The sequence below is a fragment of the Dendrobates tinctorius genome, unplaced genomic scaffold (assembly GCF_039654945.1).
Source record: "Dendrobates tinctorius isolate UK_male_01 unplaced genomic scaffold, ASM3965494v1 ptg000171l, whole genome shotgun sequence".
Taxonomy (NCBI): Eukaryota; Metazoa; Chordata; class Amphibia; order Anura; family Dendrobatidae; genus Dendrobates; species Dendrobates tinctorius.
In genome coordinates, this window is record NW_027361838.1 from 23,027,436 (window position 1) to 23,053,684 (window position 26,249).

General features: G+C 41.4%; 1 protein-coding gene and 1 pseudogene across 1 annotated transcript in view; both read right to left on the reverse strand.

Annotated features, from left to right (window-relative positions):
• PIEZO2 (piezo type mechanosensitive ion channel component 2) overlaps window positions 1-26,249 on the reverse strand; it is a 438,513-nt gene that overhangs the window by 309,667 nt on the left and 102,597 nt on the right. Inside the window, exons 3-4 of the mRNA XM_073550976.1 lie at window positions 22,632-22,674; window positions 1,580-1,742 (exon numbers count right to left, since the gene is read on the reverse strand). Coding sequence (XP_073407077.1) covers window positions 1,580-1,742; window positions 22,632-22,674 — 206 coding nt within the window. The remainder of the gene's footprint in view (window positions 1-1,579; window positions 1,743-22,631; window positions 22,675-26,249) is intronic.
• On the reverse strand, window positions 10,974-11,749 carry LOC141053752 (rho GDP-dissociation inhibitor 2 pseudogene; annotated as a pseudogene).

The window sequence follows — 26,249 nt, forward strand, 5'->3', positions numbered from 1 at the left end:
GGTGGATGGACATACCATGTGAATGCTAGGTGCAGAGGCAAGTCTATGTGCAAAGCTGGGTGATGCACTGTGTGTCCTTCATAGACAGACAGCAGGAGAGCGGTTATGCAGTTCTTGTGTGGTTTTACCCACATACTGTAAACCACATTCGCATTCTATCAGATATATCACAAAACTACTTTTACAATTCAGGGAAAACTTTATATCAAACACCTTATTATTCTGAATTGATCTGAATGTGGTCATATTATGCATAATCATGCCACAACACAGACACCGAGCGGTATTACATTTAAAGACTCCTGGTTTTTTGCATTGTTCATCCCTAATTTTTTCTTTTTTCAGGCGACTGGGGGCCAGTATATTTCTAAGAGTAGAGGATCTTTTAAAGGTTAGTCCTGGTTTATTTGGTAGCATACTCCCCAACACTGGATCATTAAGAAGAACAGACCAATGATCCTGTAAAATATTCCTAATTTTTTGATTTTGTTTCTATCGCTAACATATAAAGAGATATAATCGGCGGTATTTTCTTATGATTGGAATAGTTGGCTGGTGCCTTGAAAAGGAACTGACAGGTCTGGAGATGTGGAGCCTTTGGCTGAGAGAACAGAAACGTTTCTTGAGTGCAGAGCATGGGTCTGCCGTGCAGGATCGAATCCGCATAGGAGAACATACATTAATTAGTATATGATCATCTGCCTGAAATATAAGGAAAGTAAAAAGTATAATATGTTGAATGAAGGGTTAATACTGAAAGGAAAATATAAGTGCGGTTATATAAGAGATTTGTGTATGTTGTTCTGCTAATTGATATGATGTACCAAAAATTTTAGATTTTTATCGAGTATAATCATAATTTTATTATAATGTTTTACATTTTTTCTAGTGTGAAGTTTTACATATGTGTGTTTTTATAGAAGTGTGTTTTATAGATGAATTTTAGTGATTTTTGTGATTTTACATTATGTTGATAGTTATGTGTGAATTTTTTTAAGTGCAATGAGCACCTACCTCACTTCCTGGGTGAGTTAGTATATAAGGAGAATGGAATGTGATGCCAGTGTAACTTTGCTCCTGAGGAAGTGTACAGTGTGTACACGAAACGCGTAGAGTTTATGGAATAAAAAGAAAGTTATAATCACTGCTTGGTCCTTGGATTAACTCCTTGTGAACTTTGGACTGGAACAGCGCTATCCTGAAAGCCGGACTTCTCTCCTTCCTATGTATAAAATACCATGTGGCATAAGGCAGCAGTATAATAATTTTCGAATACATTTAATAAATATTATAAATAAATATTAAATAAGTAGCTAGTAAATAACTAGCACAGCACTATAAACACAGAGACCTGTGGTAGTGCAGAGTTAAAATGAAGAACTGTTTTAATAGAAGTCTGATACAAATAACAAAAAAGCAGAGATAAATGATGTCCAGTTTACTGAATTTTTCACATCATTTAAAGAATTTTTACATGTGAATACATACTGTATGGATTGTAACTGGTTATTTTCATTCATATTCTGCTTCAGAGTTACAGTTTATATGATGATAAAGCAAGAAATTAATGTCTACTCACCAATTCTTCATTTACAAACTGTGCGTTGTACTGTGCATCTTCCTCAGTCAATGATTTTTGGACAAGTTTTTTGCAAAACAGCCAAGTGGCCAAACTGGCAATAAACATGCCAATATCTGGTACAAAGACTCGGATCCCATTGCCAGGATCTGCTCCTTTCACACTGTAGAGACAGAAGTAGATATTTTATTGTCAATAAGTAGAAATAAAATACTGAATAAACCAATAAATTGGAATGAACTGTAGAGATTCTAACCAAAACACTATGGTATATGGTAACATAGTTTGTATAAGTTTACAATGAGAATGTAACTATATATTTTACTACTCCTCTGTCTCCATCGTCAACCCTTTGAAGATGCCAAATTAACTAGTAAGATGCAAATAATGCAAGACCTGTAGAATGACTGCTACAAGTATTGATTTCAAATAGATATCTTCTAAAGAAATAAGAAAACTGTATCTAATATTTTGCTTAATCTACATGGTTCTCCTGTAGGAAAATAAATTGCTGCAGAAAAAGATTTGCATAGTCAATGTAATTTCAGACATCTTAGGCCTGTTTCACACTTCCGTTGTTGGCAGACAGCTGACATCCGCCAAAAACTAAAATTAACGGAACCGCCTCCGTTGTGACATACGGATGTCAGCGGATGCTAATTTGGTCGGATGCTAATTTGGTCGGATCCGCCTAAGATGAGAAGTGCAGCAAATTTAAAGCGACAGTGGTCTGGAAGGAGAGAGAGAGAGAGATTTTTTCGCCGCTCCCGGTACGACATTTCATGGTTAAAATGCTTTCTGGAGTAAAGCTTCCGGGCATGCGCACTTAAAAATGACGGACCGTCAAGGAAAAAAAATGTTGCAGTGTCTGTCTCATCCGCCCGGGAGACGATAAAATCTTGGCGGATCCGTCAAAAAACGGGTGGGACATACGACCGTCAGTCAAGATCCGCCACTAATGTAAGTCTATGGGGGAAAAAACGGATCCGGCCCTTTTTTGACGGATCTGTTTTTTTCTAAAATTGGCGGATTTTGACTGATGTAAAAAAACGAAAGTGTGAAACAGGCCTTAATCACATATGTTAGTTTATGTGTTAAGTATACTGCAAATCGCTTTATATGAAAGTGATGTGGAATTACCCTTGAAAATTCACTCTAACATTGCTGACCTCTAGGTGTCTCTTGCCTGTTGTCAAGTGTAATCTGTATCTAGCAGCAGGACTGCCAAAAAAAATTGCAGGAAGTGAGAGTTGGTCTTTGTTTGCTCCTGCTCTACCATCAGATACAGAGCAAGAGAACAGTGATAGTTGCTGGATATTAGCCATTGATATAATAAAGTTTTTGCCACCTAATCTGACTAGTAAACCTGCTGCCATGTAGTCCTGTATTTTCATGAGCTCTGTATTACCCCACCTCCACCACTGACAGGCAGCTTTCTGCCTAAGCAGTGCATACAGAAATCTGCCAATCAATGGTATGAATGGGGTGATACAGAGCTCAGCATTCAGAGAACTGCTAGATCTGCAGCAGTGATTTTATCAAAACTGCAGCAACCAGTAAATTAAGTGATACATCACTAGAATTAGGCGCTCTGCTCCTATATCTTGCTACTCTTAGATGCGGTACCCAAAATCTGCTCACAGATTCCCTTTAAAACATTCCTGTTACCCAACCCTAGACAATCTCATCAAGGACAACATCTGCAAGGAGTTTGTATGTTCTCCCCGTGTTTGTGTGCAAACTGTAAAGCGCTGCGGAATATGTTAGCGCTATATAAATGAGTAAAATAAATATATATATTATCATGCATGGAACTTCCTTCTTTAGCTATAAAATGACTTTCAAAAAAAGATGCATAAATTACTAATTTGTTTAACTATTTGCACATTTTCAAAGATAGCTATGCCTGAGGTCTCTATCCTTTCAAGCTGATTCCCCGTAAGCACAGTCAGTATTCTTGTTAGGGAACATTTTCATTGTTTTTATTTTTAAATAAAAGACCAGAATAATAGGGAACTAGAGGCCAGTTTATGTTTATATTGATGTTACTAATTAAAAAAGAACAACATAAATAATTATGTATGTATGTGTATAAAGTTATTCTTATGAACATTGATCCAGTTGTTCAACATTCAGGATCAGGAGGGAAGTATTTTCTCTTTAGGGTGAGTAGGGTCATGTATTACGGATGAACATAAGCCCCTTTTTCCCTTATACTTTCCCATCGCCTGGTTGAACTTGATGGACATGTGTCCTTTTTGAACTTTGCTATGAAACAACTTTTATAAAACACTTGGTCAAGTGAAGTTTGTCACTCTATCCACTGACTAATCCTTTTGGCATTGAATGTGGGGATACAGACCAGGATATGTGTAGGTGCTTAAGTGATAATGCACATCCTCACTCAGCAAAGGGAAAGTAACAAAGGAAATGACACATCTTGCCTGTCAAAACATTCATTTAGGCATGTTTTATACAACTGGAATAGCTTTAATACCTACTCTTTACAAAAATGTTTGAATATAAAAATATGCAGAGGCTTCAGTCAATATTAATGTTTAGCAGATTGATGTTCTCTGAGACTCGCGTAGAACATAACTTCTAGACTTGAACTGGTAAAACAAGCGAGCCTTATTTTCCCTAAACTTCAAAACGAAAATGTCTCAAAATAAAAACAGCATCTTTCTCCAAACAAATCTAAATTTACTGTGTCTTCACAGCTAGAAACCAACATTTCCACAGTACACAGTGCAGTGTTCTTATAGAAAATATAAATGGATAGAAAAAGAAAACTTCTATAAAAAGGAAAAGAACTCAATTAGGGTATGTGCACATGGGAATTTTTGAGGCAGTAAAAAATGAAGAGTTTGTTCTGCTTATACCTGGTATATACTTAACCAGCAAGTGATGCAACATTGTTCCCCCTCCACCAGATCACATGACAGGAAAGAAATGACAACGGTAATATCATTTTTGACCTGCGGGAGGAGATTGCGGCTTGCAATCATTAAACATGCGGGACATCTGTGCTATGTCTGTTTTTATTGGATATCGACATACTTATAGGAGCAGGGGCGCCATTCTCGTTATTAGTGATGAGCGAGTATACTCGTTGCTCTGGTGTCCTCCGAGTATTTTGGCGTGCTCGGAGATTTAGTTTGTGTCGAAGCAGCTGCATGATTTGTAGCTGCTAGACAGCCTCAATACATGTGGGAATTTCCTAACAAACAGGCATTCCTCACATGTATTCATCCTGTCCAGCAGCCACAAATCATGCAGAAAGATGCGAAAGTCAGGTCTAGAAGAGGGATTTTATTGTTTTTCAATTGTTGGTGGTGTATTGGGCTTCCTTTTTGGGCAAATAGAAGGGTATTTTAACCTCTTAATGACTGAGCCAATTTTGACCTTAATGACCAAGGCAAATTTACAATTCTGACCACTGTCACTTTATAAGGTTATAATTCTGGAACGTACTGTTTCTGAGACTGTTTTTTCATGACATATTGTACTTCATGACAATGGTAAAATTTATTCGATATAACTTGTGTTTATTTGTGAGAAAAAATGAAATTTGGCAAAAATTTGGAAAATTTTGCAATTTTCAAACTTTGAATTCTTATGCCCTTAAATCAGATTGATATGTCACACAAAATAGTTAATAAATAACATTCCCTTACATGTCTACTTTACATCAGCACAATTTTTTAAACAAATTTTTTTTGTTAAGAGTTAAAAGTTGACCAGCAATTTCTCTTTTTTCCAACAAGATTTACAAAGCCATTTTTTAGGGACCATATTACATTTGAAGTGACTTTGAGAGGTTTACAGGATAGAAATATAGAACCCAAACTTTCACCGATCCACCTATCCCTACCCATAATGTTTGAAATTTTCTGTATATGAGGGCTTATTTTTTGCCCTTGAGCTGACATTTTCACTGCTACCATTTTGGTACAATGTTTTTATCGCCTCTTATTGCATTATATTGAAATATTGCAGAGGCCAAAAGAACGTAATTCTGGCATTTCGATTTTTTTTTATTACGTTGCTTACTGATCAGATTAAATTATTTGATATTACGATAGATGGACTTTTACAAATGTAGTGATACTAAATATATGTATTTTTTAATTTTTTTTTATATTTTTTGCTTTATTTTTTATTCATATTTTTTAAAACATTTTTTGCACTTCTTACTGTCCTTGCTAATCACCTCTTGGGACTTGACCCTTAGAAGGTTCAAGTCCCAAGACTCCTGGTTCCTGACAACTTGGCGGCAGTGGTGGGATATCTGCATGATCACTCAGTTGTTTCCTAACAATGACTATTTTTTTGCTGAGTTTTACTTTAACCCCTTCCCACCATATGATGTACTAATACATCATATGTCAGGTCCCCTTATTTGATACAAGTTAGGAAACTAAGCTGCATGTTTCCTGGTAGATAATGGCTGTGATTAGAGTTGAGCGATACCGTCCGATACTTCAAAGTATCGTATCGGATGGTATCGGCCGATCTTTAAAAAAAGTATCGGTATCGCCGATTCCGATACCGGAAGTCCCATTCAAGTCTATGGGACTTCCGGTATCGGAATAAGAAAAACCCTTTCCTGCCCTTGTACAGCCTCTCTGGGGTCTGTACGGGCCTTTCGGGGGGCTGTGCCGGCCTGCCAGGGGGTCTGTGCAGGCTCCGGTGGTCTGTGCCGGCCTGCCGGTGGTCTGTGCAGGCTCCGGGGGGCTGTGCCGGCCTGCCGGGGGGCTGTGCCGGCCGGCCGGGGGGCTGTGCAGGCTCCGGGGGGCTGTGCCGGCCTGCCGGGGGGCTGTGCCGGCCTGCCGGGGGGCTGTGCAGGCTCCGGGGGGCTGTGCCGGCCTGCCGGGGGGCTGTGCCGGCCTGCCGGTGGTCTGTGCAGGCTCCGGGGGTCTGTGCAGGCATCGTCCGATGGGACTACAAGTCCCATCGGGCGATGCCTGCTACCATGACAGTGATTGACACATTAGCCAATGATGGGACAGTAGTAGTCCCATCATCCGGCTAATGTGTTAAATGTAAAAAAAAAAAAAAAAAAAAAAAATTACATGCTACATACATACAACATGCATACTACATACATGCTACATTCATACTACATACTACATACATGCTACATTCATACTACATAAATACTACATGCAACATACATACTACATATATACTACATGCATGCTACATACATACTGCATGCTACATACATACCACATATATACTACATACATACTACATGCATGCTACATGCTACATACATAACACATATATACTACATGCATGCTACATACATACTACATGCTACATACTACATATATACTACATGCATGCTACATACTACATGCTACATACATACTACATGCATGCTACATACATACTACATACATACTACATATATACTACATGCATGCTACATACATACTACATGCTACATACTACATGCATGCTACATACATACTACATGCTACATACTACATATATACTACATGCATGCTACATACATACTACATACATACTACATATATACTACATGCATGCTACATACTACATGCTACATACATACTACATATATACTACATTCATACTACATACTACATATATACTACATACATACTACATACATACTACATACATACTACATGCATGCTACATACATACTACATGCATGCTACATACATACCACATACATACTACATGCTACATACATACCACATATATACTACATACATACAATACATTCATACAATACATACATAGACATACAGTACATATAACATAGAGTAACATACTTACCAATACTTGTCACATTGTTCCCCGAAGCCATTGTCTATTCCGGGATAAATATTAACATAACAAACCACAAAAATACTCACCCACGATCCGAAGCAGTCCACGAGTGTGTCCCACGACGATCTTGGGTAGAGAACTGCAGCATCAGATGATGCTGCCGTTCTCTACGGGCTGCAGGAATCCAATGACGGAAGGTAGGTATCCTTCCGCACTGTATTCCTCCGCCACTTAAAAAAAAAAAAGTCCCTAGTCTCACTTTATGCCATTGCTGTGTGGGAAATTCCCACACAGCAATGGCATAAAGTGAGACTAGGGACTTTTTTTTTTTAAGTGGCGGAGGAATACAGTGCGGAAGGATACCTACCTTCCGTCATTGGATTCCTACAGCCCGTAGAGAACGGCAGCATCATCTGATGCTGCAGTTCTCTACCCAAGATCGTCGTGGGACACACTCGTGGACTGCTTCGGATCGTGGGTGAGTATTTTTGTGGTTTGTTATGTTAATATTTATCCCGGAATAGACAATGGCTTCGGGGAACAATGTGACAAGTATTGGTAAGTATGTTACTCTATGTTATATGTACTGTATGTCTATGTATGTATTGTATGAATGTATTGTATGTATGTAGTATATATGTGGTATGTATGTAGCATGTAGTATGTATGTGGTATGTATGTAGCATGCATGTAGTATGTATGTAGCATGCATGTAGCATGCATGTAGCATGCATGTAGTATGTATGTAGTATGTATGTAGTATGTATGTAGCATGTATGTAGCATGCAGTATGTATGTAGTATATATGTAGTATGTATGTAGTATATATGTAGTATGTAGTATGTATGTAGCATGCATGTAGTATATATGTAGTATGTATGTAGCATGCATGTAGTATGTATGTAGCATGCATGTAGCATGCATGTAGCATGCATGTAGTATGTATGTAGTATGTATGTAGTATGTATGTAGCATGTATGTAGCATGCAGTATGTATGTAGTATATATGTAGTATGTATGTAGTATATATGTAGTATGTAGTATGTATGTAGCATGCATGTAGTATATATGTAGTATGTATGTAGCATGCATGTAGTATGTATGTAGCATGTAGTATATATGTAGCATGCAGCATGTATGTAGTATGTATGTAGTATATATGTAGTATATATGTAGTATGTATGTAGCATGCATGTAGTATGTATGTAGTATGTATGTAGCATGCAGTATGTAGCATGTATGTAGTATGTATGTAGTATGTATGTATGTAGTATGTATGTAGCATGCAGTATGTATGTAGCATGTATGTAGTATGTATGTAGTATATATGTAGTATGTATGTAGTATGTATGTAGCATGCAGTATGTATGTAGCATGTATGTAGTATGTATGTAGTATATATGTAGTATGTATGTAGTATGTATGTAGCATGCAGTATGTATGTAGCATGCATGTAGTATGTATGTAGTATATATGTAGTATGTATGTAGTATATATGTAGTATGTAGTATGTATGTAGCATGCATGTAGTATATATGTAGTATATATGTAGTATGTATGTAGCATGTAGTATATATGTAGCATGCAGCATGTATGTAGTATGTATGTAGTATATATGTAGTATATATGTAGTATGTATGTAGCATGCATGTAGTATGTATGTAGTATGTATGTAGCATGCAGTATGTAGCATGTATGTAGTATGTATGTAGTATGTATGTAGTATGTATGTAGCATGCAGTATGTATGTAGCATGTATGTAGTATGTATGTAGTATATATGTAGTATGTATGTAGTATGTATGTAGCATGCAGTATGTATGTAGCATGTATGTAGTATGTATGTAGTATATATGTAGTATGTATGTAGTATGTATGTAGCATGCAGTATGTATGTAGCATGCATGTAGTATGTATGTAGTATGTATGTAGCATGCAGTATGTAGCATGTATGTAGTATGTATGTAGTATGTATGTATGTAGTATGTATGTAGCATGCAGTATGTATGTAGCATGTATGTAGTATGTATGTAGTATATATGTAGTATGTATGTAGTATGTATGTAGTATGTATGTAGCATGCAGTATGTATGTAGCATGTATGTAGTATGTATGTAGTATATATGTAGCATGCATGTAGTATGTATGTAGCATGCATGTAGTATTTTTTTTTTTTTTTTTTTTTTTTAACATTTAACACATTAGCCGGATGATGGGACTACTACTGTCCCATCATTGGCTAATGTGTCAATCACTGTCATGGTAGCAGGCATCGCCCGATGGGACTTGTAGTCCCATCGGACGATGCTTGCACAGACCCCCGGACATCAGCACAGCCCCCCGGCAGGCCGGCACAGCCCCCCGGCAGGCCGGTACAGACCCCCACAGGGTGCACAGACCACCGGCAGGCCGGCACAGCCCCCCGGCAGGCCGGTACAGACCCCGGGCAGTCCACACAGCCCCCCGGCAGGCCGGCACAGCCCCCCGGCAGGCCGGCAGAGACCCCCGGAAGGCCCGAAATGACGGCGCATCATGATGCGCACACACCGCGCATCATGATGACGTCAGGCCGTCAATCAACTGAACTTCCGATTCCGATGCCGAATTCCGATATTGAAAAAATATCGGAAGTCGGTATCGGAATTCCGATACAGCAAGTATCGGCCGATACCCGATACTTGCGGTATCGGAATGCTCAACACTAGCTGTGATACATAACCACCATTTGCCTCTAACAGCAGCGAGTAGAGCAGGGTTAAAGACGTACTCCCATCTCCAAGATCCTATCCCAATATGTAGTAGGTATAATAATAATAAAAATATTTGCAAATACCTTCAATTAGAAATGCAGTATAGGTCTTGTGATTTCCTATGTCACTTACCTCATGTGCCGGGCATTGCTGTAACTAAGGTGTCCAATCCATTAAAGGTATTTTCTAATATTATTATTACTTCACCTACTACATATTGTGAAATATCTTGGAGATGGGAATGTTGGTATTAAAAGCACAATCACCAGGATGCCAGTAACCCGTTATGGCAGCAAGCAAGGGAACTGCTGAAGCCTGAGCTTGAGCTTCATTATAGACTGTGAGATTTGCTACATGCACCAATACTGTGGTATTGCAGTATACAGCACAAGCAGTTGGATTATTGCAGATTCAAATTCCCTAAGTGGACCACATAATAATGTAAAAAAAGTTTTTTAAACTTATATATATACATACAGGTGCCTCTCACAAAATTGGAATATAATCAAAAAGTTAATTTATTTCAGTTCATCAAAACAAAAAGAGAAACTCCTATATTATATAGAGTAATTACAAACAGAGTGATCTATTTCAAGTGTTTATTTCTGTTAATGTTCATGATTATTTATTTATTTATTTTACTCATTTATATAGCGCCATTAATTCCACAGCGCTTTACAGACATTATCATCCCTAACCCCAAAGGGGCTCACAATCTAAATTTCCCAATGTGGGAGGAAACCGGAGAACCTGGATGAAACCCACGCAAACACAGGGAGAACATACTAACTCCTTGCAGATGTTGTCCTTGGTACGATTTGAACCCAGGGCCCTAGAGCTGCAGTGCTAACCACTGAGCTAATATCCCTTCTGATATGAGCTGCACACAGGTCTCCCCCTAGTGGTGGATGCAGGCATTGGCTAATATGTGCTTTGTGAAGCGCATTGGTATCATCCATGCTGATGGTTTCCATGGAGTAACATTGTAGCATTAGATTCAGTCCGTTATTCGCTCCACTCCTTGCGGATGGTCAGGTTCCACTCCCTGTTTAGATGATTGTGATTGTCGTCGTGGGTGAAGAACGACTTGTTGTGATAGGTTCCTCGAGCTAATATTCCTTTCGGAGGTTCTTCCAAAGGCGTCAAGAACTCGTATTCATCGGGTCGAGGGCCGAAACTTCCCACCATAAACGTGGCTTTAACGACTTTCACCCCCCCGCGGTAGATGTGCTGCACGTACTTCAGCCCAGAGACGATTTCCTTATTTACGTTGAAGCAGATTTTCACTTGGTATTCAACACCTTCTTTCAGAGCGAACGCTTCTTTTTTCAGGGTTGTTATGTCTCCAGTGAGATCCATTGTGATGGGTCCGGGCGCTGCATCACAGACTAGTGTGAGGCGAGTGACTGTCACATTTGGAGCATTTGGGTCTGTGACCACTGGCCCTGCTCCCAGTAGTGACTTCTTGTACTTTTCTAAACGTTCATCGTTCTTATCCAGCTCCTGGATTTCTTGAAGAGATTTTGGGGGCGGAGGTTTGTAATTTAGCTTTCCATCTTACTCATCATCATCCTCCAGGTCATGAACGACTGCCGCCTGCTCCGACATCATGAGCAGCCTCGGCCTCTCCGCTCCGGACACAAAGCGCCTTAATATGGTGACTGCGATGACAGCGAAGAAAAAAAAGCGATGATTATGGCTTACAGCCAATGAAAACCCAAAAGCCATTATCCCAGTAAATTAGAAAAGTTAACAAAAACACTTGCAAAGGCATCCTAAGCATTTAAAAAGGTCTCTTAGTCTGTTTCAGTAGGCTCCACAATCATGGGGAAGACTGCTGACTTGACAGATGTCCAGAAGGCAGTCATTGACACTCTCCACAAGGAAATTATTTTTTTTTCAATTCATTTGGAAATCAAAGTCCCAGAGTCTGGAGGAAGACTGGAGAGGCACACAATCCAAGCTGCTTGAGGTCTAGTGTTAAGTTTCCACTATCAGTGATGGTTTGGGGAGCCATGTCATCTGCTGGTGTAGGTCCACTGTGTTTTATCAAGACCAAAGTCAGCGCAGCCATCTACCAGTAAATTTTAGAGCACTTCATGCTTCCCTCTGCCAACAAGCTTTTTGGAGATGAAAATTTCATTCCCGAGCAGGAATTGGCACCTGCCCACACTCCCAAAAGTACCAATACCTGGTTTAAAAACAACAGTATCACTGTGCTTGATTGGCCAGCAAACTCGCCTGACCTTAACCCCATAGAGAATCTATGGGGTATTGTCAAGAGGAAGATGAGAGACACCAGACCCAACAATGCAGACAAGCTGAAGGCAGCTATCAAAGCAACCTGGGCTTCCATAACACCTCAGCAGTGCCACAGGCTGATCGCCTCCATGCCACGCTGTACTGATGCAGTAATTGATGCAAAAGGAGCACCGACCAAGTATTGAGTGCATTTACTGAACATACATTTCAGTAGACCAACATTTCATATTTTAAAATCATTTTTCAAGCTGGTGTTATAAAGTATTAATTTACTGAGATAATGACTTTTGGGTTTTCATTGGCTGTAAGCCATAATCATCAACATTAACAGAAATAAACACTTGAAATAGATCACTCTGTTTGTAATGACTCTATATAATATATGAGTTTCACTTTTTGTATTGAAGAACTGAAATAAATTAACTTTTTGATGATATTATAATTTAGTGAGAAGCACCTGCATATATGGGATATCACTGCATCCATAAAAGTCCTTTCTACCAAAATGTAAAAAAATTAAGCCGATTGGTAAACGTAAAGAAGAAAAATGAGGCATGAGAACTGCGGTATTTCAGATGCTAATTTGCTGCAAAAAATTGCAATTAGAAGCAATCAAATTAAGTTAAAACAAAAACCAGTTTAAAAAAAAAACTCAAAAGCAAAAATGTAAAATCGCTTGATTGGGAAGGGGTTAATAAAAGCATTTGGTTGTCAAGCTGTAAGTCAGTCAAGCGTTCATTTCAGACTAGAAGGCGCTGAGAGGCAGAATTTCTTAGCAGTTACTGGCTACACACTGGGTCTAGAGCGGTAACAGAGCTTCTATCAGAGCTTCCTTTGAGTTCTCCTTCCATAGATGCTTTCTTTTAGCCTGGTTAGGTAATGAGAACGTTGTGTACCTCTCAGACTAAACATGAATGCTTTTTGTTACTCCTACAAACTTATTTGACAACCAAATGTTTTTGTTGCAGACTTTATCCCTCAAATATTTGCAGTACTAAAATATAAGAAATGAGTCAGGTAACTATTTAGTCATTTACTTGTGTTGCCACTTCCCCTAGAATTTATAATTGTCTAGAACAGATTATTGGGTTTTATTTATGAGCGTGCTAAATAAAAATTCTGGTGTTTCCATAACTGCCAATCAGATCACTGCTCTTATCTTTTAGGCCATGTGCACATGATGCAGATTTCCAGCAGATCCGCAGCAAATTTTCCTGCGCAGAAACGCTGCATATCCGCATTGTGATGTACAGTAGCATGTTAATCAATTGAAAAAAAAAAACGCTGTGCAGACGCTGCGGATTTTTCCGCGCGGTTTTCTTGTGGTTCAAAATATGCAGCATGTCACTTCTTTTGTGCAGTTTTCCACCTGCTCCATTCTCCAAATCCACAGGGGGAAACTGCACAAAAACTGCAAGAAAACCGCAAGAAAAAAGGAAGAAATGCGCAGGAAAAATGCAGGTCATTTGACCTGCGGATTTCTTCAATTCTGCGCGGAAAAATCCGCAGGGCAGAAAAGTACGTGTGCTCTCAGCCTTAAACTGTGCTACAAAAAACGACACCTTGATTCTGATTGGTTGCCTTGGGTGTTTTCATTATGTATTCTTCCAGCACAATGCAATCCCATTCGAGCAGTTATTTTCCTAGCACACAGTAGATAAAGAAAGTGATCATCTGTTTGTTTGCTAGGGGCAACCCTTCTGCTTCTTTTCTGCAATAGATTTAAAAAATTGAGGCTGACTGACAGTTCCGGACATACCATTGGTGCAACCTGTGCAGCCACACAGGGGCCCAAGGGATATCGGGGTCCATTTCTACCTCCAAGACAGGGAGAATTTTGCATTGTGATGAGTTATTGGACTGTAAAGAGCCCATATACTTTTCTTGTACACAGGTCCTTTTCCATCTATGTCCGCCAGTGCTCATTGGTCTACATTTGCTAAGCAGGTCATGCAAGTTTTCAACATAAACGTCACAGGTGACATGTTGCAAATGATGATGTGTAGCATTTTTAGCAAAATTTCTTAATTTTGTTGTTATTTGTTCAATTTGGAAAATTATGAGAAAAGTGGGTTTCATCTCCTAAGGTGACATGGTTAAGGTCAGATTTATTAAATCACAACCAAAATGACACAAAATCTGTGCCTCAAACTTTATGGAGTAGCATTTATCTTTTTAATAAATTTGTCACAAATATTTCCAACTACCTTCTTCAGGTTCGGTCCAGAGGGTCGTATTAAAAAACAGGGCTGGCAGGTCTATAAAGCGCAGACGTGATTCACTCTGTGCGCTTGTCTGTATTTCATACACTATTGTGCAGGGACTGTCCTTTACTGGCCAAACACTATTCACACCCAAACAATACATGCTGCAAGGTTCATCGGTTCATGTGGAAAATCACTGATGTCCATAAGTGCATTAATTACAATTGATCCATGTGCTGTCCGCGTGTCGTCCAAGAACAAGGACAACTCACAGATGGAAAACACGTCTGAAAAAGACCTTACTAAAATTTACTTGAAACCCAGCAGCTGTGATAAATGTGGGCCATTGTGTTCTGAGAACAATGCATTTCTGTCCCCTGGACAATAATTTGAATATTTATGTATTACTGAGTTCTTACCTGACAACTAATAAGAAATATACATTCACAAATCAACTGTTATGTGAGCAATTTCATATGCCCTACAAAAGAAGCAAGTCCTAATCTGAGTTCAGCAAAGCCACAAATGCTGGGTTTCTACTCAATATCAACCAGCTGGCCCAATATTTATAGTCTTTAAACAACTGCATCTCAACATAATGGTCGACCCAAAATCAATATGATCATTACCAAGCTAAATGCCAACAAAGATTACAACTATTATCCTATGAAAATAGTCATCATTAAGACAAGTAAATAGATCAAAAAGAAGCCACAAGGGACGTTCAGAATGAATGACCCCCCCCATACACTCTTCAGCTTGTCTCCAACAGAAAACTTATTGGCACTTATGGGAGGAGGAAAACATACTGTCTGGTAAGTGAAATACAGGAGGTAGTGCATAACATACTTCTATACTGCTTTTTCTGAATGTAACACTGTTTGAAGATATTATGTGTTGTATTTTGTGGAAGAAACTGTTCAATTTCAATAGACCAGTTAAGGTTGAAAATACATAACTGCTGTAAGACTTGTGACAGGGTCACTGGCACTGTATATGAGGGTAGATATCTGTAACGAAGATTGCTTTCTTCCATGATCTGAAACACATAAGTTTCTATCCAGCATACTATGTGCTGAAAGGGTTAACATGCTATGATAAGGGGCTGAGTTTTTGTGAGTAGGTGAGAGATGGGCGGGATGCCTACTCACTATATCTCCACCTCGAGGGTGTGGCTGGGGATGGGGAATTAATAGTGCAGCCACTGTTTTTTTCTCTGTGTTTGGAGAGGAAGGACTCCAGACAGTGGCTCCAGGTGGAGCTGAAGACTTGTGTCTTGTTCTCTGCAAGTAGCCGAATGAGTGTTGATGGAGAGTTGGTGGAGAATGCGAGCAGTGATCCTGGAACATGTATAGCGGCTGTGGACAAACTGCATGTCCTGGGTACAATCCGCCATCCAGCAGGAGACAACCGGCAGCATGGAGGAGCTTGTCAAGCATATGGTCCTGGTCCAACAGCAGCAGCAGCTGGCAAGTCAACAGCAGCAAATGGCACAACAGGAAACTAATAAACTGTTGGCACAGCAGCAGCGATAGCAACAGGAGAAGCATTTGCGGCAGATGGAACTCCACGAAGAGGCCTTTCATGGGAGGCAGCCTCATCCCCAACTCCAGGTGATGACTCGTATGTCTGGAAAGCGGTAAGACGAGCCATGCCAAAGATGACCCCGGGGGATGATGTGGAAGCTTTTCTGTTTTCGAGAGGGTGGCTGAACAGGAGAAACTTCCGCCAGAGAAGTGAGCTGGGGTGCTGGTGCCACATTAGTCTGGCGAACCACAAAAGGCGTATTATGACATAGCACTCCAGAATGCCAAAGAATATGCCCAATTGAAGACTGAAATTTTGGCACGCCTGGGAGAAACTATGTTGGTTAGAGCTCAGTGAGTCCATCGCTTGGTGTATGCTGGCGACAAACCCGCTCGCTCGCAGATGCTTGACTTGTTGCACCAGTCCAAAAGTGGCTGCAACCAGAGACTTCCACTCCTGCCCATATGGTCAAGCACATAGTGATGGACAGGTTCATCCACTCCCTTTCCAGCCTAATACAGACCTGGGTTGCCCAGGGCGGCCCCCGGGATGTATATGACCTGGTTAGCATAGTGGAGAGGTACTGGGTTGTCTAGAAATCCCTTGGGAAACCAGATATCACCACTTGCCCGCACTGGCATACCCAAAGGGAGACAGGCTCACCGTGGAGGGAGTGTACACCCACAAATGGGGGGTCAAAATCCCGCTGAGTGGTCCCCTAAGGCTGTTGTTAAGGACGTGGTCTGTTGGCGATGTCACCATCTTGGACACATAGCCTCCCGGTGTCAAATGTCCCCTGAACCAATGGACTGGAGCCTAGGCAGGCATTATTCCTATTACGCCTATCCTGCCTGTAGTGTGGACTTCAACCCGGCGAGGGGCAGTAGACATGCACTGTGTCCGTGAATGGGGTACTGGTTTTCGTACTTTTAGATCCTGGAAGTCTAGCGACTACAATCAGTGCTACACTGCCCCACCAGTTGATCCCTGATAAGTTTGTGGACATCCGTTGCATACACAGAGATGCCAAGGACTACCCTGTGGTCAGAGTAACCATGGGAACAGACTATGGTACTAAGTCCAGTGAGGTTGGGGTAGTAAAAGACTTGTTACATCCTGTCATACTGGGGTGGGATTTTTCCTTATTTTGAGACTTGTGGCAAAAGGGGGCTGTACAAAGTGTCTTTGTCAAAGGTCAGATCCCTCAGGAAGAGACTTCATCAAAATCAAAGATGGAGGAGTTTCCCCTATGTGTTCTCACTGGAAAGGGGGATGAGATGATGAAAGAGGATCCCAACTTCCCTGACTTAGAAGTGCCTGCAGATAACTTTGGGACTGCTCAAATTAGGGATCTTACCTTAAAGGGAGTATTTGATAATGCTACCTTATGTAATAGGTGCCATGATCCAGGTTGGATCTGACAGATTAAATGCACAAAGTAACCTTTTTTTTCCCTTTGGCTGAGTGCCAAAGGTGGTTTTGCCCCCGGTGGCCATTAGGGTCATTGCACTGTGGTGATTTCAGTTGTAGTTTTCCCCCCGGTGGCCATTAGGGTCATTGCACTCTGGTTACCTTAGTTTGTGCACGTAATTATGTAACAGGTGTGATTGCTCTATAAAAGAGTGTCAGGTGTGTCAATCACTGTTGGTGAAAGTTCCTCATTTGCAAGCAAGCCTGGGTAAAGAATGGTGCTGAGAAGAGTCCAGGACAATGCAGTCAGAGTCCTGGAGCGGCAGCTATGGTGTCAGCAAGGAGGGCTGGCAATGCTTGGTGGAGTGGCGGCTATGGCGTAGAGCTGCACTCAGGATGCTGGACTCGGTAGCTGGAGAGCTGGTGCGGAACCGGCCTAGGGAACGTTAGGAGTGTAGAGACACTGACTCAGGGGAGTGCAGGAGGTCTCCACGTCCCCTTTCCTTATCGCAGGGCCACCACTGTTATTGTTACCCAGGTTTTCACTATTTCCCTTGTCTTATTGTATTAGTTACCGGCCTGCGGGCCGCGTCACACTGGAGAATTACTCGTGTTGTTGCCTGCTGCATCAGTTACCGGCCTGCTGGCCGCGTCACACAGGACGGGGCACGTGACATTATCACCAACCATATTTTTTTTTTTCTGGTGAGCCTTGGCCATGTGGAGACCTGTGAGCAATTGCCGCTGGGCCTCACTGAGGTGAGTGAGGACCTGCATGGTGTAGAAGCAGTTCCAGCAGCAGTAATCAGGGTCTGGGGCCTTCCCTCTGGCTCAACCGGAAAAATCAAATTGTGGCTCCGGCGAAGAAGCCCCCTAGAGTCGCTGCTGGGGAGCGGGACTTGCTCATACAGGTGGACGTACCCAGACAGGTGGGTGGAGTTAGTCCCCATGGTGCTGTCTGGGGTTCCCCGAGGTGAAGGGGTGCGTCCCTGTAGTGAGCAGATTGGTGTGATAGTCCACGGGGTTTACGCCAAATATTCCATACCACCGAAGAAGCTGCCCCTCCTGGTCGTTCGGAGAAAGGCGACCAGGGAGTGTATTTTTCCTCCATATCCTGGGCCCCTTCCTCTCCAGTGTGAGCAGCAGGTGTGCTGCAGGAGAGTAGGGGCATGTCTCAACCCTCGCCATTAGCCAACCCAGAGAGGCGCAAACCTCGTGGTGAAAAGGGTTGGAGGGTGGTGTTCCCGTGGTGAATAGCGGGGGTGTGAGTGTGGTGACACAGGGGGACGCCTTTGTTGTCGATCCCAGAATGAATTCACCGAAATATGACAAACGAATGTGTGGCAATAATCGTTCAGGTCCGGACCTGTGTGTGAATGAGCATGTATGGGTGGCCACCAAAAAACATCCTGTGGAAGTGTGTTGCGGAGTCTTACCAGCTCATACCGAACATACACATACATAACTCGTTCCCCAGGTGGGCGCTTTGGAGATGAGTGGTGCCTCCAGAACATACTTTGCCAATACCAGCGGTGCGTTTGCCATAAACCTGAAGTGCAGGTAGTTGCAGGGGTGAACTCTGGATCTGGGTGTCCCCGCTGTAGGTGGTGCCCTGGTGAGGAGTGGTCTTGAGGGTCCAGAGGCTCCTCATTAAGGGGAGGGTACTGTCATGATACAGGTTGGATCTGACAGATTAAATGCACAAAGTAACCTTTTTTTTTTTCCTTTGGCTGTGTGCCAAAGGTGGTTTTGCCCCCGGTGGCCATTAGGGTCATTGCACTGTGGTGATTTCAGTTGTAGTTTTCCCCCCGGTGGCCATTAGGGTCATTGCACTCTGGTTACCTTAGTTTGTGCACGTGATTATGTAACAGGTGTGATTGCTCTAGAAAAGAGTGTCAGGTGTGTCAATCACTGTTGGTGAAAGTTCCTTATTTGCAAGCAAGCCTGGGTAAAGAATGGTGCTGAGAAGAGTCCAGGACAACGCAGTCAGAGTCCTGGAGCGGCAGCTATGGTGTCAGCAAGGAGGGCTGGCAATGCTTGGTGGAGTGGCGGCTATGTTGTAGAGCTGCACTCAGGATGCTGGACTCGGTAGCTGGAGAGCTGGACTCAAAATGTTGGACTCTTTGGCAGAAAAGCTGGACTCATTTGCTGGACTCTGTTTCTGGACAGCTGCACGCAGGTGGTGGACTCTGTTTGCTCCAAGGCTGCACTATGGTGTTGGATCCGGTCGGAGGAAAAGATGCACGCAGGTGGTGGGTTCTGTTGCTGTAAGCGTAAGCACAGAGCAAAGCTAAGTGGTGTTCCCCTGTTTAGTCACTTTTCCTTGAGTGTTTAGTGCAGTGGTGGGATTAGTTTCTGCACCGACCAATTCCCTAGTAAGGGTTTAGGTGCAGGGCGAGTCAGGGTTTTTAGGTTCCTGATCGGTGCCCGGTGCGGAACCGGCCTAGGGAACGTTAGGAGTGTAGAGACACTGACTCAGGGGAGTGCAGGAGGTCTCCACGTCCCCATTCCCTATCGCAGGGCCACCATTGATATTGTTACCCAGGTTTTCCCTATTTCCCTTGTCTTATTGTATTAGTTACCGGCCTGCGGGTCGCGTCTCATAGGACAATTACACGTGCTGCATCCTGTTGTATTAGTTACCGGCCTACTGGCCGTGTCACTCAGGACGGGGCACGTGACAATAGGGTTGCTCAAGAGCTGGGGGCTGACACCAGGTTCCCACACTTTGCTGGCAATGGCATTTTACTGTATCGGGTGACCAAACTGAGAGGTGAGATAGTGGAGCAGTGGTTAGCTCCAGGATCCTATCGGACAGAGAATTTTAGACATGGCCCATTTGCATGTGTTGGGGGTACAGCTGGGGATAGAGTAAATTCAGAAGAGAATAATGCGGAAGATCTATTGGTCAGGATGTCCGAAATTATTGTAGGTCCTGCCCTACCTGCCAGTTAACCGCTCCCTCTTCTCATTTCCGAAATCCCTTAGTCCCATTGCCTGTAATAGAGATTTCATTTGAGATGATTGCCATGGACCTAGTAGGTCCCCTAGTTAAGTCTGCACAGGGGCATCAGTACATCCTAGTGGTCATGGACTATGCGACTCGGTACCCTGAAGCGGTACCACTAAGGAACTCTTTGGCTAGCGTATCACCCCAGAGCTTGTCCATATATTTGATAGGACAGGCCTGCCAAAGGAGATTTTGATGGACCAGGGAACCCCCTTCATGAAGAAGGTCATGAGGGAGCTGTGTAAGGTCCTCCAGATTGCCCAACTGTGAACGTCAGTTTACCATCCGCAGACCGCCAACCTGGTAGAGTGCTTCAATAAGACCTTAAAGGCATGCTCAAGAAGGTCATTGAGAAGGATGGTCAAGACTGGGACTATCTGCTTTCATCTCTGCTCTTCTCTGTCGGATAAGTTCCTCAAGCCTCCACTGGTTTCTTGCCATTCGAGCTCCTGTACGGTCGACATCAGCGAAGGCTCCTGGACATCGCCAAGTAAACCAGGGAAGCCGAGGTTACGCCACACCAGAGCGTCGAAAAGCATTTCGCCCAGTTGCAGGAGAGGATTGTAAAAGTAAGGCCTATTATGAAGGAGCATCTTCTCCAGGCACAGAAAAGGGTGTGTAACCAATCAACGAGGCTGAGCCAGTTCCAGCCCGGGGATTGCGTGCTAGTGCTTATGCCTATGGGGGAGAGCAAGTTCCTAGCCAAGTGACAAGGCCAATACTAGGTGGTAGAAAAACCGGATGAGGTGAATTACAGGATACACCAGCCAGGTTGAAGTAAGCTGCACCAAATATATTATGTGGGACCTGACGAAGGGCTACTGGCAGATCCCTAATTCCCAGAGTGCCAAGGAGAAGACAGCCTTCTTGACGCCTGATGGATGTTTTCAATACACCAAAATGCCCTTCGAACTGCAGGGGGCCGCAGCTACCTTCCAGAGGGCTATGGATCGGATCTTAGCTCTGCACAAGAAGTATGCCGCAGCCTACCTTAATGATATTGTGGTTTTCAGCCCTGACTGGGGTAGTCTTCTACCAAAGGTACAGGCAATTCTGGATGTTCACCATAAATCAAAAAAAGTGTGCCATAGGGAAGGAAGATGCCAAGTACTTAGGCTATATCATCAGGTGAGAAGAAATCAAGCCACAGATAAACAAGGAAGAGGCGATTCAGAAGTGGCCGTAACCGCTTTCCAACAAGCAAGTGAGGATGTTTATTGGAATTGTGGGATATTACCAGCGGTTTATCCCACAATGCATGTAGCGGTTCTCCTGCGAAATCAATAGGGATAGAAAAAGACTGAAGTAGATTCTGATTGTTCCTCAGAATGTGTTGACATCATAGATGACAAGTCATTATGTGTAAAACTGATTGGATATACGAAGTTGTAGCCAGTAAAATGACATTTATTCAGGCTTACTAAAATTTTCAGTAACTGCTAGTGCTGCCTCTCTGACATTAAACTATAGCATGAAATATGCAATTATTCAAGTCATAAAGATTCAAAAGAAACACAAAGGGCATGGTGTGATTATTACTGCATGATAACCAATTTACTTCTCCCAAAACAAACAAACAAACAAACAAACAAAAAACAGTTTATGTAATTGACCATATCAATAGTTTAGTATGACAGAAAAAAAAATGTATTCATTGACTGGACCTATGTTTGCTCTAGAAAGTTTCTCAGATTCTCAGTACCAATGTCAATCTCAGTAATAACAGCCGTCATATCTAAATGAGATGAAACATGAACCATAAGTTTACTTCTGCAATGTGTTCTTTACTAACTGAATTGTTACTTTAGGTGTAGAAATGGCTTTACAGCTTTCTTACTAATGCTACGTGCACCTTGTCATATCACTGAAAACTATAGAAAACTAGTGTCAGCAGCGCCTAATAAGAATACTGACAAAGCTTTTCATATACTTGACCCTTTTGATAGCACATGATAAATTTGGCACATACCACGTGCACCACTACGATGGTGAAATTTTCAGGAGAGTGTGCCATTTATCATTCAACACTCAATGTACTCTTATATATCAGCTTACAGAGCACACAAACATTTTTTTACATACCTTTCAAAACCTATCTGTCGAAGTGTTTTCTCCCACGTTGTACCTATAAACAGATCCAAAAATATCACACAGCATTAATTTCTCAGTATTTTGTAAACAAATACAATAAAAGTTATGCGGGATGAAAACAACAGAAAGCAAAGATCTCGGTTTCAAACTAATTCTTTAAGAAATAGAGAAGACATTTTCATAGAAGTTTTTAACATTGCTTGTGTATCCTTCAAACAGAATATTTCACATTTATTAATAATGTATTTTTTTTGCACCTATGAAATTGGAGAGGGCAAACAATGAGAATTAAGGCTAAACTCTATTGTATTTGGAGCCATGTAACTTTTTGAATTTAATTTTACACCAGTTACTACGAGCACCTGGACTTTTTTAACAGTCTTTTGCTGTGTCACAGGCAGAGCAACCAAAGATTGTTCTGTGCTACTGTTACATTGCAGTGTAATGTAGGTGAATGGGTTTGGATTATAAATTTTAGAGTGCCACAAGCACAAGAAATCCAACTAGATCCTACATTTTGCTCCTTGCTTATCCTGGTCGAATGTGGTCACTGCCAAAGTTGACTAACCGTTTTAAAGGGAATCTATCAGCAGGTTTTTGCTGTTTAATCTGAGAGCAGAATAATATAGAGCAAGATATTCTGATTACAGTGATGTGTCACTTAGGCTGTGTGCTGTAGTTTCAATTCAACACAATCAGTGTTTTATCAGCAGGAGATTATTAGTACCTGACTAGGTCTCACATGTAACCCAGTCCTGCTAATCTGTATGAGCGGGGTTATACAGCGCTAGCAATCTACAAAGATGGAATTCAGCTCTCAGCGCCTACATTATGCTCCTCTTATATTAAATAGCAAAAATCTGCTGACAGAATACCTTTTAACTTATACATGAGTCTAAAAGTACATTTACAATATGACCATGTCTAATTTCTAACCTATTTCTTTTTATTAATAAGAAATCATGCGGCTTGTCACCATTTAGGCTTTTTTTTTTTACTTTTTTCTTAGAATTTTCTTTATTTGTGAAAAATGGGATAAATAAGACCAAAAAACTTTTTTTTTCACGTGAACTTAGCCATATGACATTATTCTTTGTGTGACACAAGCTGAAGAGTTTTTTTTTAGTCCAAATGTTGTCATACAACATAATTTATATCAACTTTTGGATTCCGTGCAGAAAAAACAGCATTTGTGCCATTTTGGTTTGTAACATTTACAAATGGTAAAAAACCCATATATACCGTAACTTTTTCTAGCAGGAATAAGCACTGTGTTAATTTGATAACTTTCATATTTTTGTCAATAAGGACAATACAATTCTCCATATCTCTGACTATAGTATTTACTTTGGCCTGTAAATGTATCTCATCGTCAGGAATAAAATACTGCATATTACAAATTTTTGCACATTTCAAATGATTTTGGCTTTATAATGAGTACAACATGTGCAAACATGTAACTGGAACGTTCCCTTTTCATTACAGTTAATTCCATGCCATGTAGCAATAACAGGCAGATAGTGAGGCCTCTGACCTTATTACATCCTGTTATCACAGAAATTTAGTTCCAAAAATGTTACTTTTCAAACAGGACACAAGAGAATGTGTGCAGCTGATCTACAATAAGATTATTTACACAGCAGGTGCAGAAAGATCTACCTCAACAGTGGAAACACTGGTCCCTAATACTAGAATATCCAGAGATCAGCATTATATATTTATAATTAACTGTACCAAATACACAAATAAAGCCAAAAGAAATCCTCGATCTGGCTAACTTCGGTGTTAGTGCCAGACCAGAGGCCCCGGCTTTCAGACAGATGCTCTATACAATCAGCAAATAGCTTTTTGACATTTCCATGGCTCTCTTCACTACTGATATCAAAGTGCATAGCGTTAAAATGAGGCTAGAAAATTAGATCTTCTTGAGACATGTACCAGAAGGAATTTTTGTTAGTTTGGTCAAAGCAAAGATAGAAGTATGTGACCGCATTACCAGAACCTTATAATTGTACAAAAAGACTTTGCACGGGTCACAAATAAAGAACAGTTAACTTAGTAAACAATACATTATCAATTAATTAAGATTACTGTAAAAGAGAAATGGCGCAATAGTGCATTATCCAGTGTGCAGATAACAATTGAAAGTAATACACTCACCAAATGGAGTTTTGTAACAGGCAATGGGGGATTCGCTGCTGCAGAACCACAGATCCACGAGGGACCAACATAGAAGATTCAGGATAGGAAAAATGTGGTCAGACAATCTGCGCTGCGAATCACTAAAAACTCGGATTATTAATACAGTGGTCTTTATTCTACGTGTTTCAGAGTCTCACAGAACTCCTTCCTCAGGAAAAAACACCTGAGTTCTGTGAGACTCTGAAACACGTATACAGTTGTGGCCAAAGGTATTGACACCCCTGCAATTTTGTCAGATAATACTCAGTTTCTTCCTGAAAATGATTGCAAACACAAATTCTTTGTTATTATTATCTTCATTTAATTTGTCTTAAATGAAAAAACACAAAAAGAATTGTCCTAAAGCCAAATTGGATATAATTCCACACCAAACATAAAAAAGAGGGTGGACAAAAGTATTGGCACTGTTCGAAAAATCATGTGATACTTCTCTAATTTGTGTAATTAACAGCACCTGTAACTTACCTGTGGCACCTAACAGGTGTTGGCAATAATTAAATCACACTTGCAGCCAGTTGACATGGATTAAAGTTGGCTCAACCTCTGTCCTGTGTCCTTGTGTGTATCACATTGAGCATGGAGAAAAGAAAGAAGACCAAAGAACTGTCTGAGAACTTGAGAAACCAAATTGTGAGGAAGCATGAGCAATCTCAAGGCTACAAGTCCATCTCCAAAGACCTGAATGTTCCTGTGTCTACCGTGCGCAGTGTCATCAAGAAGTTTAAAGCCCATGGCACTGTGGCTAACCTCCCTAGATGTGGACGGAAAAGAAAAATTGACAAGAGATTTCAACGCAAGATTGTGCGGATGTTGGATAAAGAACCTCGACTAACATCCAAACAAGTTCAAGCTGCCCTGCAGTCCGAGGGTACAACAGTGTCAACCCATACTATCCGTTGGCGTCTGAATGAAGGGACTGTATGGTAGGAGACCCAGGAAGACCCCACTTCTTACCCCGAGACATAAAAAAGCCAGGCTGGAGTTTGCCAAAACTTACCTGAAAAAGCCTAAAACGTTTTGGAAGAATGTTCTCTGGTCAGATGAGACAAAAGTAGAGCTTTTGGGCAAAGGCATCAACATAGAGTTTACAGGAGAAAAAAAGAGGCATTCAAAGAAAAAAACACGGTCCCTACAGTCAAACATGGCGGAGGTTCCCTGATGTTTTGGGGTTGCTTTGCTGCCTCTGGCACTGGACTGCTTGACCGTGTGCATGGCATTATGAAGTCTGAAGACTACCAACAAATTTTGCAGCATTATGTAGGGCCCAGTGTCAGAAAGCTGGGTCTCCCTCAGAGGTCATGGGTCTTCCAGCAGGACAATGACCCAAAACACACTTCAAAAAGCACTAGAAAATGGTTTGAGAGAAAGCACTGGAGACTTCTAAGGTGGCCAGCAATGAGTCCAGAC